Source organism: Lepidochelys kempii, chromosome 12, assembly GCF_965140285.1.
Source record: "Lepidochelys kempii isolate rLepKem1 chromosome 12, rLepKem1.hap1, whole genome shotgun sequence".
Lineage (NCBI taxonomy): Eukaryota > Metazoa > Chordata > Testudines > Cheloniidae > Lepidochelys > Lepidochelys kempii.
The window spans coordinates 43,754,212-43,772,297 of NC_136391.1; the positions used below are offsets into that span (position 1 = coordinate 43,754,212).

Sequence of the window (18,086 nt, forward strand, 5' to 3'; positions counted from 1 at the left end):
ATAACATTTGCTATACAAAAAGTAACACATTAAATGGATCAAAAACTGGCTAAATGATAGATCTTGAAAAGTAATTGGGTGGCTGCCCCATTTACAATGGGGGGATTTCTTAGTGGGGTCCCACAGAGATGTAATGATTGTGACCCAATTCTATTCAATATCTTTTTCAATGATCTGAAAGTAAATGTAAAATCATTGCTGGTAAAATTTGCAGATGACACCAAAAGTTAGTGGATGGTAAATAAGGATAGGTCAGTCATTCAGTGCTCTCTGGATTGCTTGGTAAATAGGGTTTACTTGTATATCAAGTTTTAATATCCTTAAATACAATGTCATACATCTAGGAACCAAGAATGTAGCTCAAGCTTATAAGATTGGGAACTGTGGAATTTGGAAAGGAGTAACTCAGAAAAGGATTTAGAGTCATAGTGGAAAACCAGGTCAAGATGAGCTCATAGTGCAATGTGTTGGCTACGCAGGGGAATGTTGAGTAGAAGTAGGAAAGCGGTATTACCTTGGTATACAGCATTGGTGAAACCATTGCTGGAACATACTGTCCTCTTCTGGTGTCCACACTTCAACAAGGATGTTGAGAAATTGGAAAGGGTTCAGAAAAGTGCTATACAAATTATTTGAGGTCTGGTAAATCCATCTTACAGTGAAAGACTTAAGAAGCTTAATTTGTTCATTTTAAGAAAAAGATTTAAGGGCTTCTCAATCATGGTCTTTAAATACATACATTGGGAGAAGATTTTTTATAGTAGATGGCTCTTTAAGCTGTCAGACAAAGTCACAACAGGATCCAAAGGGTGGAAGTTGAAGCTAGACAAATTCAGATTAGAAATGAGAATTTTTAAAAGTTAAGGTGATTAATCATTGCAACAGCTCATCTAAGGATGTGATGGATTCTTCATCATTTGAAGTCTTTAGATCATGATTGGTCTTTCTGAAAGAGATGCTCTAGCTCAACCAGCAGTTATGGGCTTGTTGCAGAAGTTACCATTTGAAATTCTCTAGTCTGTGTTATGTAGGAGGTGAGACTAAATGATCATAATGATCCCTTCTGGCCTTAAAATCGACGAAGCTTGTTGTTTTAGAGAGACACTTTGTGTGACTTCCCCGCCCCCCCTTTTCTCCTTATTCAAATTGTTAGCCGTAGCGTAGTTCCTGCTGCCTGTTGTAGTTACGGGATGTTTTTTCTTTGGGAACATCCCCCAAGCTCTCTGTTCTCTAGGAGTGAGAATTCTGCATGGATGTGGGATCGTTCGAGAAGGGGGAATGACTTATCTTGTCACTCTAATTCTCTGAAGAAACCTTCTCGAAGGATTCTCTCTCATGTGCTCTCCTGCCAGCTGTATTTGAAAGGGAACTTTCTTAAAATGGGGTTTCTTTCATTTTTGTACATGATCTTTTTGAAGCATAATTTTTAAATCCTTTTTGATTTGTGACATGCTGCTCTTTTTTTTTCTTGGTGTCTCTGCTTTCTGCTCAGCCAGAAACTGTCTGAAAGATATGAATGGCAATCATTAGAATCCTGGGTGGTGCATGATCACCAGGGTGTGTCTTATGTGACCCCCGTCCTTAGCGATCAATAGGTTTAGTACTTGAAGTGTTCATCTATCTCAAACTAGGGATCACAGGCCCCAGGAGTGAGTCCTTGCCAGATGATATCTTCAGAGAAGCAGAAAGACCAAGTCGTTGCTCCTTTTGCACTGTAACTGTCATAAAAAAAAAAAAAAGTTCATTCTTTCATGTCCATACTAAACTCATTTCTTCTTGTGGATTGTATTACTAGGAGGCTGGAGCCCACAGAGAAACCCCTTCAGATTGTGTACGAGTACTTGGCTGGGCTCGGCTTTGAGAATCTTGTGAGAATACAGGAAGAGGCAGCAAACTCTGATCTCAGCTGCATGATTCGCTTTTACAATGGTAAGGATTTGCATATAACAGGTCACATCAGACACCTAACATGTATCACTGGATACTGCTTTTAGAAATAAGCTGCCAAGGTTACTAAGAGAAACATTTTACAACTCAGATCTTTTGTTCTCTCAAGAGAGCATTTGTTGCATGGTTTGGGATGAAACAGACCCTTAGGGAGTGATGTTTTGGCTTATATCTTTATTTTTAATATTTGTATTACCATAGTGCCACAAAGCTGCGCTGCACAAAGCGTTAAACATTTGAAGATGCAATTCCTGCCCTGAAGAGTTTACAATGAAAATGACCCTTGAATCAAGGGAAAAGAGGGATGCAGTAAAATACTTGTTTATAATTTTAAAAAGTGCAAAGTGCCAGCTAACCCTGTCTGACCCCTAAGTCTTCATTAGTCAGCTGATATAAGTGAATCACAGAGGTGAGTTTCGAGAGCTTTGGAGGAATGGGTATGATGGCCTTATGGATCGAGTTGGGGAAGGTGATGCATGCCATAAGGGTTAGCATGGAAGAAGGCATAGTAGTGTTCATAGAATCATAGGACTGGAAGGGACTTCGAGAGGTCATGTAGTCCAGTCCCTTGCACTCATGGCAGGACTAAGTATTATCTAGACCATCCCTTATGGGTGTTTGTCTAACCTGTGCTTAAAAATCTCCGATAATGGAGATTCCACAACCTCCCTAGGCAATTTATTCCGGTGCTTAGCCACCCTGAGAGTTAGGAAGTTCTCCCTAATGTCCAACCTAAACCTTCATTGCTGCAATTTAAGCCCATTGCTTCTTGTCCTATCCTCAGAGGTTAAGAAGAACAATTTTTCTCCCTCCTCTTTGTAACAACCTTTTATTTACTTGAAAAATGCTATCATGCCCCCCACCCAGACTTCTCTTTTCCAGACTAAAGAAACCCAGTTTTTTCAATCTTCCCTCGTAAGTCATGTTTTCTACACCTTTAATAATTTTTGTTGCTCTTCTCTGGACTTTCTCCAATTTGTCCACATCTTTCCTGAAATATGGTGGCCAGAACTGGACACAATGCTCCAGCTGATGCCTAATCTGCATGGAGTAGAGCAGAAGAATTACTTCTTGTGTCTTGCTTACAACACTCCTGCTAATACATCCCAGAATGATGTTCACTTTTTTTGCAACAGTGTTACACTGTTGACTCATATTTCAAGTAAGAAGCTGCCAAATAGGCGGAAGAGACTGGCATGATTGATTGAACAGGAAGACTGGCGGTGAAGCAGTAGGAGGTGGTAGGTGCAGAAGAAGAAGAGAATGAGGAAAACTGTTAAAATTAAAGGGTTACTTGATTTTCTAATGCATTAACTGCTTCTCCTCTTTATGTATTTCAGGGAAAGTTTAAAATGTTTCATGATAGTCTGCAGTGGGCCACACTTAACTATTTTATATTGAAAAAGGAAAACCAGGGTAATTAATTTAATCCTTTGGACCTGGGACCCACCACCTTACCAGTACCACAGGAAGGAACAATGTTCAAGATAGGAGATAGTGAGGGTCTGGCCAATGGGTTTATGCTGTTTGGACAGAAAGAAGAGGGTGGATCATAATGTAATCTAGGAAGTAATAGTATATTTTAAACACAGTCTGGATTTGTGAGGTGAAAGAGGGAGGAATCAGAGAAGGTGACTGAGAAAGATATCATTAGTGACAGAGTGGAGAGGGCTTGGGAGGAAATATCAGGAATTTGTTTTTGAGTGTGTTAAACATCACCTGGCAGTTTAACATTCAGAAGGAGATGACATACAGGCAGAGATGCCACTCAAGTGATGGATTTATGACATACAGGCAGAGCCTGGAGGCAGACAGTCAGGAGTGGAGAGGTATCTCAGAGTCTTTGGCAAAAGATGGTAGTTGAAACTGTGTAGCTGAGTAAAATCACCCACAAAGAGATCATAAAGGAAAAAGAGGAGAGGACTGAGGATAGAACTTTGGAGGACCATATAGAAAGTGACAGAAGAGGATCAATTAAAATATGCTGAAGGAGTGATCTGAGAGATAGGAGAATCGTGCAAAGACAGTCGCAAAAGTCAAGACGGTAAGATTTCAAGGAGTGTATGGTTGAGAGTGTCAACCAGAAGAAATGTCAGAGGATGAGGATTGAGTACAGGCCCTGGATTTGGGTCAAGAAAAGTCAGAGGAAACATTGCTGAGAACAGTTTTGGTGGAGTCACTTCACTCATGTGGGGCAACACCTCCAAGAGGGCACAACAGCAGGCTTGCAACGATTTTACTGATTTCTTCCCCCATCCTCATCCCTACAAACTTGTGACTGTTGTTTCCCTTATTCCCTTTCCTGTTTCCTTCAGGTGTTAGGGGCAATTCCTTTTCAGGTGGTAACAAAGTCCAACCATCAGGCCAACCATCAGGCCATAGGGGTCGTAAGAACACGAATGGGGGAAGCTGCTGGTAGAGAGCCTTCTATGCTGGCCAGTAAGGTAGGTACAGAGATACTAGTATGATGAACTTGCTCACAATGAGGACCTGCAGGACTGGTTAGTGGCATGGTCACAGGGACCTGGGAGCCTTAAAGGGCAGGGAACTTACTAGACTGGCTGTAGAATAGATTCAGAGAGCATGAGGTGGGGGCTATCTCTAAACTAGCCGCGAGAGGATGGAGATCAGGGTACTTCCTAGACTAGCTAGATGAATATAGGAATCTGTAAGTGTTTGTAAGGGAATCTTCTGTGCTCTGGCAGCAGCTCAGCTGCCAGTAGAAAGATAGTGTCTTGCTGAGTCACCATGCTGGGCACTGAGGTCATGGTGTAATAGATAACAATGAATATTTTAGCCCAGTGGGATGGACACAGCATAAGGAAGGAGAGGCATTTTGTGTCCTGGGGATTTGCCTTGATTGCAGCCATTGCAGACCACCAATGCACCAGTGCAAACTGGCTGCTTGTTGGTAGTGCTACCTGTAGTTATAAGACTGTTTCTTCTTCGAGTGTTGGTCCCTATGTGGATTCCAAACACGGGGTGCACATGTGCTCCATGTGCCAGAGCTGGAACTGTTCATAGTAGTGTCCATTGATCTGCATGTGTGTCGACCACGTAGGGTGTCCAAGGCTTTAAGATGCTGTGTGGGTCAACGCCGCTCCAGTTCCCTCTTACTGCCACGTGGCCAGAGTTGGAACCCCTGTTCCTCAGTGCTCTTAGCTCTCTAAGAGGAGTTCTTTTTCCCTTACCTGGGGACGATGCACTGGCAAGCTGGCTTCAAGAACTGTGCTTTGTGCCATCACTCCTTTTCAGTGAGCGACAAGCACACTCATTGTCTTTACTGTCTTGGCGAAGCCCACATAGTCTCTCTTTGTTCCATCTGCCGCTCATTTCCATCCAGGACTCAAGCAGCTTGTGAACTTCCCCTCCAGAAATATCTGATGGAGGAGGTGATGCAGCTGTCTGTACAACCAGACCTGGCTCCACCAGACGTGCCACAACAGCGCCTGCCACTGGCAGTGAGTGCTTTGCTAGACCCATCTTGTGTGGTACCTGTGGCACCGCTGCACCCACCAAAGCCCCACCATGTGCACAAGAAGCATGGGCACAAGGGCGGCTCCCCGACGGGGACTACCTCAAAATGCAGCGTTACCTCCCTGAGCCATGTTAGGTTGGGCAAGAAGTTGCGCTTAGCTGTGAATACTCCTGCTCCAAAAAAGGCTCATACGGTGCACTGATCCAAGCGCCGTGGTACATCGCAGGCTCCTCTGCTGCCTCTTCAATATTCTCCCTCTGCTGCCTTGTCTGCTCCGGCACCTGGGCCACTTCCTTCATCCTTGGACTGGACCTTCCAGCCTGTCCTTCCTGGTCGCGCACGCTCCAGGGCAATTATCTCCCCTGACACCAACGTCTCAGCTCATGCTGCCCTTGGTCGGCTCTTCCCCACACTCCGGACCGCCACCTATTTCGAGACTCCCCTCTCCAGTGGATGAGTCCCCCGTGCTCCGTCCTTCTCCACTAGCACTGGTGACAGACAAACCCCTTCTACTTGTCGACCATCCTCTTGGACCTCGTCTTGCACCGATGGCTCCACTGACATTAACATCTCCTCTTCTGCTGGACCCTTCTTCTGAATCTGAGTGGTCCTCCGACCTGGACACTGATGCCTGATGATCTCTACACCTGGCCCTACTGCCCATTTGGGACACCTACCATGATTGTGGGATGCACTGCCCACATCACCTGCCATCTCCCATCCACACTGCTCCCTTCCACATGGAGCCTCTGATGTTCCCACTCCGTCGGCACAATCAGCACCTGTGGTTCCCATGGGTGCCTCCCTCATTCCACCTGCCCCCCACCACCTGATGACTATGCCCAATACCACAGCTTGCTCCACTGTATGGCTGCTGTGCTTAATCTTTCTCCAGCCTCTGGGACCTTCCCATACCAACTTGCCCATCCACGACATCATTTTGCAGCCAGCCCAGGCTGTTTGATACATGCCAGCCTCCTGCGCCCCTATGCTGAAGCTGGTGGATCGCCGCTACTTCATGCCCTCTAAGGGTATGGACGTTCTCTTTACCCACTTGCTGCCCAAATCCCTGGTTGTCCACACAGCCACTAAGCGCACCCATCAGCAGGACTTTAAATCTGCCCCCTCCTGACGACACTGCCAAAAAGCTGAACCTACAAGGCCACAAGGTGTATTTGTCCGTGGATCTTCAATTCCACGTTGACAGCTACCAGACTATCCTTGCCAAGTAGGATTACCTGTCCAATTTTAAGCTAGCAGATTTTCAGGATTTCCTCCCTCTGGAAAAGCAGAAGGACTTTCAGCATCTGTTGGATGAGGGCAAATTGGTGGCCAAGGTACCTCTCCAAGCTGCTGTTGATGCCACCGACACTGCGTCATGCTCCTTGGTGTCCGGAGTAGTGCTCCGCCTTGATTCTGGCTCCAATCTAGCAGTTTCCCTAAAGAGGTCCAGACAACCCTTGAGGACCTTCATTTTGACAATCATAAATTATTTAGTGACAAGACCGCTGAGTCTCTCTACTTCCTCAGGGACTCCTGCGCCACCCTCCTGTCTCTGGGCATTTATACTCCAGCCCCGATCCTCTGAAACCAGAACTGCTTTATTAGCAATGAAATATGCTAAAGTTTCAAATTATTCATTACAAATCAGTGAGCTCTAACTCCACCAATTGCCTACAGTAAGAACTTCTATCTCCAGAACTTATTCTTGGGATCTTTACTCATCACCCCTTGTTCCTACCAAATGGGACAAGCACTAGTGGATTCTTTATTCCCCATGGAGTTGCCTGTACAGCTGCCTCTGTCTTCAGTGGCTATGGCTGCAGGGCCACCAGTTTGTCCTGTTCCCCTAATACGTGAGTCGAGTCAGCTTCTCACCCCCCTCTCAGAGAAAATAGTCCCACTGAATGGAGGTGATCTCATGATCACCTTTTTTATGCAGAGATTACTGGAAATGAGCCTCACACACACATACACCTCTGTTCCCTTGGGCCTGAGTACCAAGGCACCTCCTTACAGTAGCAGCCTTGTCTCATTGTAGATACAACCTAAACCAGCTTCTCCCATCAGCAAAAGTAATCCTCTTCCCTGAGAGGTGGTAGCTAGGTTGACAGAAGAACTCTGTCTCCACATGGATGTAAGCAATCTTAAAAATGCCACTCAGGTGATGGATTTTTCACACCCTACATAAACTTCTTCAAACCTTGTGGGTCATCAAGGAGTCACCGAGAAAGGAAGGCAGAGAAGAGACCTAGCAGTTCATAACCACTAGAAGCAGGAGGTCACGGCAGCATTTTACGTAGTAGGCTGGGGCTACCAGAGAAAAGAGGACTGGGAGGAATTCCACACAGCTAAAAGTTTCCAATTGATACCAGGTGCTTAATGTGGAAACTTTGGAAGATACCTCTCAAGATCGAGCAGGTCTAAGGGAACAGAGATGTATGGAACACACGTCTATGGTAGCTCAGCCCAACCTGTAAGAAAATCATGCTTACCCACAGGGTTCTCAACCATCCAAGGAGATCCTTGTTGGAGATTCAATACGGAGAAGAACCAAACCAACATTCTGCAAGGGACACGTGGACAACAGGACAGTGTGTTGCCTTCCTGGAGCCAAGACATAAGACGTCACTCTAAGATTGGATAAACTTCTGCAGTCAACAGGCAAAGATCCACTGGAGATGGTTCATATTGGCACTAATGACATTGTATCAAGGGATATCTCACAGATATTAGATGACTTCGGGGAACTCAAAAGTGTGCTAAAGAAGAAGAATGTCCAAGTAATCTTTTATGAGATCCTTTCTGTCTCATGAGCAAAGGAAGACAGAAGATTCTGGAAGTGAACCACTGGCTAGGTAAGAGGTGTAGGGGTTTTGGGTTTGTGGAACATTGGTCACCTTCCTTGGGGAGAGGGGCTTGTATATTTTGGATGGCCTCCATCTCAGTAGAAGGCGGGGACCAATCTCCTTGGGAACAGGCTGGCTAGAATAGTGAAAAGGGGGCTAAATGAATAGCAAAAGGGGAGGGTAAAAAGAGGGAAGATAAGAGTGCTCATCACAAAATTGAGATGTTGAGAAGAAAATCAAGGAACCAAAGGACATGAAGAGAAGAAATACTTTAATTGCTAATACACCACTGCTCAGAGCCTTAGTAACAAGAGGAATTGGAATTGCTCATTTATGAGCATAAATTTGATCTTGTTGATATTACTTGAAACCTGATGGGAAGATTCACCTGACTGGAATGTTAGAATCAATGGTTATAACCTATTTAGAAAGAAATGAGTGAGCAAAAGGGATGGGGGAGTGACACTGTCAAAAAAGACATGACTTGTTTCCAAGTCACTGATAACTGATAGCTGCTTTCAACTACCTGAAAGGGGGTTCCAAAGAGGATGGCTCTAGACTGTTCTCAATGGTAGCAGATGACAGAACGAGGAGTAATGGTCTCAAGTTGCAGTGGGGGAGGTTTAGATTGGATATTCGGAAAAACTTTTTCACTAAGAGGGTGGTGAAACACTGGAATGCGTTACCTAGGGAGGTAGTAGAATCTCCTTCCTTAGAGGTTTTTAAGGTCAGGCTTGACAAAGCCCTGGTTGGGATGATTTAACTGGGAATTGGTCCTGCTTCGAGCAGGGGGTTGGACTAGATGACCTTCAGGGGTCCCTTCCAACCCTGATATTCTATGATTCTATGATTCTATGATTCTAACTCACAAGAAAATCATCTTGAATGCTTATGGATCAATGTCCTAACATGTAAAGCATAAGATGGGGTATCAGTTGGTGTCTGCTACAGACCATCCAATCACACTGGAGAACACGATGACCACCTCCTTATGCTCCTATCTATAACGCGTAGGAAGAAAAGCTGTGTGATCATGAGGGACTTCAATTTGGGTGCCACATGCTGGAGGTCTCATGCTGCCAGCATTAAAACATCCTTGGAATTTCCAACATTATTGATGACAATTTCTGTACTCAAAGAGTTTCAGCTTACATAGGGGAATTCTTTTAGACTTGTCCTATCAGATAAAGGAACTGATCACAGAACTAAAAATTAATTGTAGCTTAGGTGCTAGAGATAATGACTTGATCACATTTATAATGTGCAAGCAGAATAAAATCCCCCCCAGTAATAGATATATACTTGGTGCTTTAATAGTGCCAATTTCACAAAGCGGAAGTTAAGTATGAGCCAATCAAGTGGGAGGAAGTATTTAATCAGAAAAATGTGAATGATAATTGGTGATCATTTAAGAACACATTACTAGATGCCCAAAAAGCCACAATTAAGGAAGAGGGCTGTACTGATTAAAAAACTGACCTGGTTTAGACAAGGGGGAGTGAAGACATATATAGACAAATAGAGTAAAGAGAAGTTGATAGTAATGAATATACATCAGAAGTTAGGAATTGTAGTAAGTTGAAAAGAGAAGCAAAGGGACACAAGGCAAAATCAGTAGCATTAAGGACAATGAGGAGTTTTAAAAATATATTAGGAACAAAAAGAATCCTGTCAACAGTATTGGTCCATTACTAGATAGAAATGGTAGAATTATCAATAATGTAGAAAAGACAGATATGTTCAATAAATATTGTTCAGTATTTCGGGAAAAACAGATGATATAGTCTCATCATCTGATGGTAATAACATTGTTTCCTTTCCACTAGTATCTCTGGAGGATGTTAAACTGAAGCTACTGAAGTTAGACATTTTTAAATCAGCAGATTAAAATAACTTGCATGCAAGAACTGGCTGAGGAGCTTGCCGAACCATTAATGTTGATTTTCAGTAAGTTTCGGAGCATTGTGGAAGTTCCAGAAGGCTGGAAGAAAGCTAATATTGTGCCAGTTTTTAAAACGGGTAAACAGGATGCCCAGGGTAATTACAAGCTTGTCAGCCTGACATCAATCCCGAGTAAGAGAATGGAGTAGCTGATATGGGACTCAATTAATAAAGAATTAAAGGAAGGTAATGTAATTAATGCAAATCAGTGGGTTTATGGAAAATAGATCCTGTCAAACTAACTTGATGCTTTTGTCAACCAAACTTTTAGTTTCATAAAAAAAATAGTGTTGATATAACATTTGACTTGGCATCACAAAACATTTTGCTTAAACTAGAACATATAAAAGTAAGATGGCACACATTAAATGGATTAAAAACTGGCTAATTGATAGGTCTCAAATGTAAATGTGTACGGGGAATGATCATTGAGTGGGTTTTTTTCTGGCCACGATTGGTTCTTGGGCCTATCCTATTTAACATTTTTGTCGATGACCTGGAAGAAATTATAAAATCATCACTCATCACTCAGTTTGCAGATGACACATTAATTGATGGAATAGTAAATAATGAAGACATGTCACTGATTCAGGATGATCTGGATCACTTGGTAAACTTGGCGCAAGGAAACAATATGAGTTTTAATCCAGCTAAATGTAAATATATACATCTAGGAACAAAGAATGTAGGCAATATTTACAAGACGGGTGACTCTATCCTGGGAAGCAGTGACTGAAAAAGATTTGGTTGTCATGGTAGATAATCAGCTGAATGTGAGCTCCAAATGTGATGCCGTGGCCAGAAGAGTTAATGCAATCCTGGAAGACATAAAGAGTGGAATCTCAAGTAGGAGTAGTCATTATTTTATCTCCATATTTGGCACTGGTTCAACCACTGCTAAAATACTGTGTCCAGTTCTGCTGCCTACAATTCAAGAAGGATGTTGATCAATTGGAGAAGGTTCAGAGAAGAGCCATGAGCATGAGTAAAGGATTGGAGAACATACCTTAGGGCAGTGACTCTCAAACTTTCCAGACTGTACCCCTTTCAGGAGTCCAGGAGAGCTGGCTGTATTTCAAGGAATCCCTTTTGAGGTTACAGGGACAAATCATCCCGATGTGTCGAAAGAATAGTAAATATGGCAGGCGACCAGCTTGGCTTAACGGTGAAATCCTAGCGGATCTTAAACATAAAAAAGAAGCTTACAAGAAGTGGAAGGTTGGACATATGACCAGGGAAGAGTATAAAAATATTGCTCGGGCATGTAGGAATGAAATCAGGAGGGCCAAATCGCACCTGGAGCTGCAGCTAGCGAGAGATGTCAAGAGTAACAAGAAGGGTTTCTCCAGGTATGCTGGCAACAAGAAGAAAGCCAAGGAAAGTGTGGGCCCCTTAATGAATGAGGGAGGCAACCTAGTGACAGAGGATGTGGAAAAAGCTAATGCACTCAGTGCTTTTTTTGCCTCTGTCTTCACTAACAAGGTCAGCTCCCAGACTGCTGTGCTGGGCATCACAACATGGGGAATAGATGGCCAGCCCTCTGTGGAGAAAGAGGTGGTTAGGGACTATTTAGAAAAGCTGGACGTGCACAAGTCCATGGGGCCGGACGAGTTGCATCCGAGAGTGCTAAAGGAGTTGGCGGCTGTGATTGCAGAGTCATTGGCCATTATCTTTGAAAACTCGTGGCGAACGGGGGAAGTCCCAGATGACTGGAAAAAGGCTAATGTAGTGCCCATGTTTAAAAAAGGGAAGAAGGTGGATCCTGGGAACTACAGGCCAGTCAGCCTCACTTCAGTCCCTGGAAAAATCATGGAGCAGGTCCTCAAAGAATCAATCCTGAAGCACTTAGCGGAGAGGAAAGTGATCAGGAACAGTCAGCATGCATTCACCAAGGGAAGGTCATGCCTGACTAATCTAATCGCCTGCTATGATGAGATTACTGATTCTGTGGATGAAGGGAAAGCAGTGGATGTATTGTATCTTGACTTTAGCAAAGCTTTTGACACGGTCTCCCACAGTATTCTTGTCAGCAAGTTAAAGTAGTATGGGCTGGATGAATGCACTATAAGGTGGGTAGAAAGTTGCCTAGATTGTCAGGCTCAACGGGTAGTGATCAATGGCTCCATGTCTAGTTGGCAGCCGGTATCAAGTGGAGTGCCCCAAGGGTCGGTCCTGGGGCCGGTTTTGTTCAATATCTTCATAAATGATCTGGAGGATGGTGTGGATTGCACTCTCAGCAAATTTGCGGATGATACTAAACTGGGAGGAGTGGTAGATACGCTGGAGGGCAGGGATAGGATACAGAGGGACCTAGACAAATTGGAGGAATGGGCCAAAAGAAGTGGTTCCAGAGAGGATGGTTCTAGACTATTCTCAGTGGTAGAAGAGGACAGGACAAGGAGTAATGGTCTCAAGTTGCAGTGTGGGAGGTTTAGGTTGGATATTAGGAAAAACTTTTTCACTAGGAGGGTGGTGAAACACTGGAATGCGTTACCTAGGGAGGTGGTAGAATCTCCTTCCTTAGAAGTTTTTAAGGTCAGGCTTGACAAAGCCCTGGCTGGGATGATTTAATTGGGGATTGGTCCTGCTTTGAGCAGGAGGTTGGACTGGATGACCTCCTGAGGTCCTTTCCAACCCTGATATTCTATGATTCTATGATTTGTCTTGCACACCCCAAGTTTTGCCTCACTTAAAAACTACTTGCTTATGACATCAGACATAAAAATACAAAAGTGACACAGCGCACTATTACTTTCTCATTTTCATATAATTATTAAATAAATAAATAGGAATATAAATACTATATTTGTAGTGTATAGTATATGGAGCAGCATAAACAAGTCTTGTATGAAATTTTAGTTTGTACTGATGTCACTAGTGCTTTTTATGTAGCCTGTTGTAAAACTAGGGAAATATCTAGATGAGTTGATGTACCCTCTGGAAGACCTCTGCTTACCCCTTACAGTGATAGACTCAAGGAGCTCAATCTATTTAATTTAACAAAGAGAAGGTTAAGGAGTGGCTTGATTACAGTCTATAAGTATCTACATGGGGAAGAAATAATGGTCTCTTTAGTGTAGCAGAGAATGGTATAACATGATTAAGGTTAAGATTTTATCACAGTTATTTTTAGTAAAAGTTACAGACAGGTCATGGGCAATAAAAATTCACGGAAGCCTGCAACCTGTCTGTGACTTTTACTGAAAATAATGGCGAGGGTCTGACAGGAGGTGGAGAGCCTGAGCCCTACTGCAGGAGGCAGGGGCGTCCAGCACCTGTTGCAATGGTGGCGGCTGACAGCTCCGTAGGCCCCGCCACAGCCAGAGTGGCTCAGACCTCTGGGTGCCCCCATGGCGGTCAACAGCTCCAGGTGCCCATGGCAGCTAATGACTTCAGGGCCTCTTCTGCTTGCAGAGGCTGAGAGCTCCAGGGCCCCCACCTGCTGACAATAAATTATCTAGGTAGACCCTTTGGTCTCCTCTGGGATGACAAAAAGAAAAGGAGTACTTGTGGCACCTTAGAGACTAACCAATTTATTTGAGCATAAGCTTCCGTGAGCTACAGCTTACGAAATCTTATGCTCAAATAAATTTGTTAGTCTCTAAGGTGCCACAAGTACTCCTTTTCTTTTTGCGAATACAGACTAACACGGATGCTACTCTGAAATCTGGGATGACAGTTATGCTTCCATGGAAGTCTCTGTGCCCAGACCAGAGTAGCCTGATGCAGTAGGTTGGAGAGTCTGGGAAGCTTTTTATAAACACGAGTTTCCATGTGTTTCAGATTGCATATTGGTAGCAGGTATGCATGTCAGACTTAAAAATGGCAAGCACTACTAACATTTTAAACTAGGATGTTTGAAAACAGTTTCTGCTTCATTTACAAGATAGCGCCTGGGATCGGATTCTGTATTTCTGCTCAGACTTTGACAAGGAAAGAAAAAGAGTAATATTTAAGCCTACAGATGCACGAGGTCACTGTTTTGAAATCAGAAAATAAGTATCTAGTTACCAAGCCTTTCCCTTTAATTGGGATGTCTCTACATTACTTATTTAATGTGATTTGTGATTTAAGCATCTACCTAAGATTTTGCCAAATGACTCCAACAACCTCCTGCTCAGCCCTTTCCAAGAAAACAAGTGAGCCTTGCAATGCGCCCTGAATGTCAACAGGTTTCAGCTGATTTGGGCAAGGGTTATGCATGGGTCAATTTGCAGGTTCAGGGCCCTGCATGAAAAACACCTTGACCAAGCTATATGCTCTTTTAAACCACCTGTATCATAACTCAGGTACGTCTGATTGCAGCTGAAGCAGAGACCTGTGGGTGAGAAATGCCTGTTTTATGAGCAGTTGGCCTTAATGGAGACAGGATATGAACTGTCTGGTGACAGTGGAAGGCAGTGGGCTACAGGAGGAGCCCAGGGATTCCATTGAGAAGCTGTAAAAGTGGCAAAGAGTCCTGTGGCACCTTATAGACTAACAGACGTATTGGAGCATAAGCTTTCATGGGTGAATACCCACTTCATCAGATGCATGTATTCACCCACAAAAGCTTATGCTCCAATACATCTGTTAGTCTGTAAGGTGCCACCGGACTCTTTGCCATGTTTACAGATCCAGACTAACACAGATACATTTAGAAGCTGGATATTGTCTGTGCAATGATGCTTGTTATTTCCCACCTGCTAAGGGAAGGCTAAACACATGGTCATCTAAAATCAATATGTATTGTCTCTTTCATTCAAAAGAGGGTGTGGGATTGTTCTGAGTGAGTTTCCATAAATATCTCAGAAGTGTCTGAGGCTAATGTGATGTTGGCAGGGTCAATCTCCTAATGCCATTAGAACCAGTTTTAGTACATTCACAATGCCTGCTTTAATGAAGGCTTCCCTCTTTCCTTTGTTTTCTTCTTCTTTGTAGGATGAGTGGCTGAGTGTTGTTTTGGGTTTCTAGTTTCATGAGGTTGTGGGGCAAGGTGAGGCTCATTCAATTTAGCCTCACCTCAGTGATTTTGGTATCAAAATAGGAATGTAATACAGTGTCTTCTATGCAGAGTCCCTCAAACCCAGAAAAGGATGTTCCGCTTGCATTAGAACTACTTATATTATGGAACCATATCAGTACAAAACTGGCAAACAGAACTAATATTTTCAAATCTTTAGTGATGTTTGTAAGTCTCCATTCCTGATTTCTAGACATTGTTTTAAATGTCTTGGAATATTTTTACTCCTACAATACGATATTTTATGTACAACTACTATGTTTTCACTTAGCAAATTAACTGAATAGCCCATATATCAGCATTAAGAAGTTTACCCTTTCCAAAATTCTGTATTTGTATTCCATGCTTCTGATTGCAACCCAAATTAATTTATGAATTTTTAAAATTTTAAATCAAGGATTTTTCCTGGCAGAAAGGCATCCTTCCTGAACATCTGCCACCCTGTAGAATGTGAAAGCTACAGGTGCCTTTCTTTTCCTAACCTCGAGAACCATTTGTCAGTTACTTTAAGAGCCTTCTTAAACTGGTATTTTTAAATAAAGAAAAACCAGCTTCCTGCATTGTGCACTTGGATTGGCATAGAAGAGCAAAGGTACTCAGATATTATAGTGATGGGCACCATCTAAGTACCTATATCAATGGTTTAACTTTTCCTGTTTACAATGAATTGTAATGGATGTGCCAAGCCCCATCCTGTGCAAATTAGAAGTGTGGTGCTCTCATAAATTCTAACAGCTATGCCTCCAGAACTTGTCAGGATTTTATAAAACAACAATACACATATGTGATACCTCTTTATTTAACAGTATATTCAGATCTCTACACCATATACAAGACGTCAAGAGAAACGTTCCATTTCCCAGTACCTATAGATGAAATATTATGCCACGCACAAATCAAGGTTTGAATAACTAACTTTCAGGCTACTGAAGATGAAAAATGACCCTGCAAAAGGAATTGTGGCAAAAACAAACAAACAGACACAAAGCATTTTAAAAACTCCCCAAAATGCAAGAAACACAAGTACTAAGAAAGCAGGAGAGAGATCTTGTGGCAGAATTTTACTAGAAAACATGTTTAATTATTTTAAATTCTTATTGTATCAAAAGTTGAATTAATTCTTATTGTATCAAAAATTGAATTAAATTAGCCTTTCATATGTCTTAGCGAACCAGAATTCATTTTTAAGTTCGTTTAACTAGAAAACTGTAACTTCGCTACATCTTTGATTTCTTTCTCAAAGGAAAAATTGGTTAACTAATACTAACACATTAGGTATTTCTGTTATGCTTTTGATGTGCATGTTACTTTGCAGACAGCCTAGTTCTATGCCCCAAAGAGCTTGTATTCTAAGTTAAACAATGACATATCAAGGAAGAGGATTTTTTTTTTAATGCCATCATAGTTTATCTCCAAACATACTGTCGCCTCTTGGCCTGAGTAGTTAGCAGTATGTGGGGTCTTGCCAAGTTGTTTCTATTAGGAAGAGAAATTGATGGTAGAAGTCAGATATTTCTTTGATGCAAAGAATGTACAAAGTTCTCTTTCTGTGTACACTACAGGAACAAACAGCAGCAGACCAGTTTCCTTGCTCATAAATTCCAAGCCTGCCTTTCCATCCAGTTTTGTGCCCCAAGGAATTCTGTCTCTGTTCCCTCTGAGGGCCATGCTCATGCCTGTTTCTCTGGCTTTCTTCTGGCTTTCTGGTTGCTTTGTGTCTTTTCCACTCATGCAAACACAGCTGCAACCAATCAGCGCCCCCTGCCTTTGCAATCAGTCCCCAAGGAAACTCCTCATTTGCCTTGAGTTCTGGCTAAAGCCTTCCCACGTGGCCCAGTGCCTTGGACAGTGGTTTCAGCAATCTTACTCTGTAAAGGAGCTTAATTGCATTTCCATTTAGCCTGAATGAAGGATGGCTAGTATGCCTATCAGCTTTAATGATGTCTGTGATTGTATGTAGATCAGGCAGGCTTGTCTGCAGCCATTAACATCTTCAAGCATAACAATACAGTATATAATAATTAATCTCTCTACAAAATATTTGTAAATATTATTGCATTGTTTATTACAGGCTGTTTATCCTGCAAATGAGACTCTGTTCTCAGTGTACCACTATTTACTCTACCTTGACTTCCCTGCTCTTGTCTGTTTTAATCGCTGAGATTGCATGTGGTTTTTTGGTGCTAATTATCCCCATAAGATGGAAATGAAGAAGCCAGTGAAAAGTAGATGATAAAGTGCAATTTTCTTTTCAGAAAAGCCATGTCAAGTGGAGCAACTAGACCGAATCCTTCTGTCTGGGGTCTATAATGTGCGCAAAGGGAAGACGCAGTTGCACAAGTGGGCAGAACGCTTGGTCATTCTCTGTGGCACCTGCCTCATCGTATCCTCAGTGAAGGATTGCCATACAGGAAAGATGCACATTCTGCCTCTTGTCGGAGGGAAGGTGAGGCTCTTGGGCCTAACTGGTTCTTTGTTAGTTTCCTGTAGGTAAGATGTGAGAATGAAGGGGCCAACAGGATTTATAAGTCAGTCTAGGCCTCTTTAGTGAGTTTCTGTGTTAAGATGTTTGAATACATCTGCCTGACTCCTCTCTGCTTATTTACTAGGCAATCTTTAGTTTAATAAAACAGTGAAAGGAATGCAGGTTCTTTGCTTCGGCCAAAAATTACATGATACTTTTACGTGTATTGGTTCTGTCCAGCAATTTAGCACAACCCAGAAGTAATTACTTATTGGGTGTGTTCCATAAGTGCTGGAACTATGGGTTTTGGGTGTGCTACTACACTCCCTGGGTTGAAGTAGTATAACAGACGAAATACCTGGTTTCTACGTTCAGCACCCCTACTGTAAAAATTGTTCCAGCACC

General features: G+C 42.7%; 1 protein-coding gene across 6 annotated transcripts in view; it reads left to right on the forward strand.

Moving 5' to 3' along the window:
- Positions 1-18,086, forward strand: part of PHLPP2 (PH domain and leucine rich repeat protein phosphatase 2) — a 143,512-nt gene that overhangs the window by 30,397 nt on the left and 95,029 nt on the right. For all 6 annotated transcript variants that reach the window (XR_012154557.2, XM_073308382.2, XM_078848154.1 and 3 more), the window contains 2 exons: positions 1,796-1,929; positions 17,473-17,663. Coding sequence is in view for 5 of the 6 variants with exons in the window: in XM_073308382.2 (XP_073164483.1) it covers positions 1,796-1,929; positions 17,473-17,663 (325 nt within the window). In the remaining variant the exon portion in view is untranslated. The remainder of the gene's footprint in view (positions 1-1,795; positions 1,930-17,472; positions 17,664-18,086) is intronic.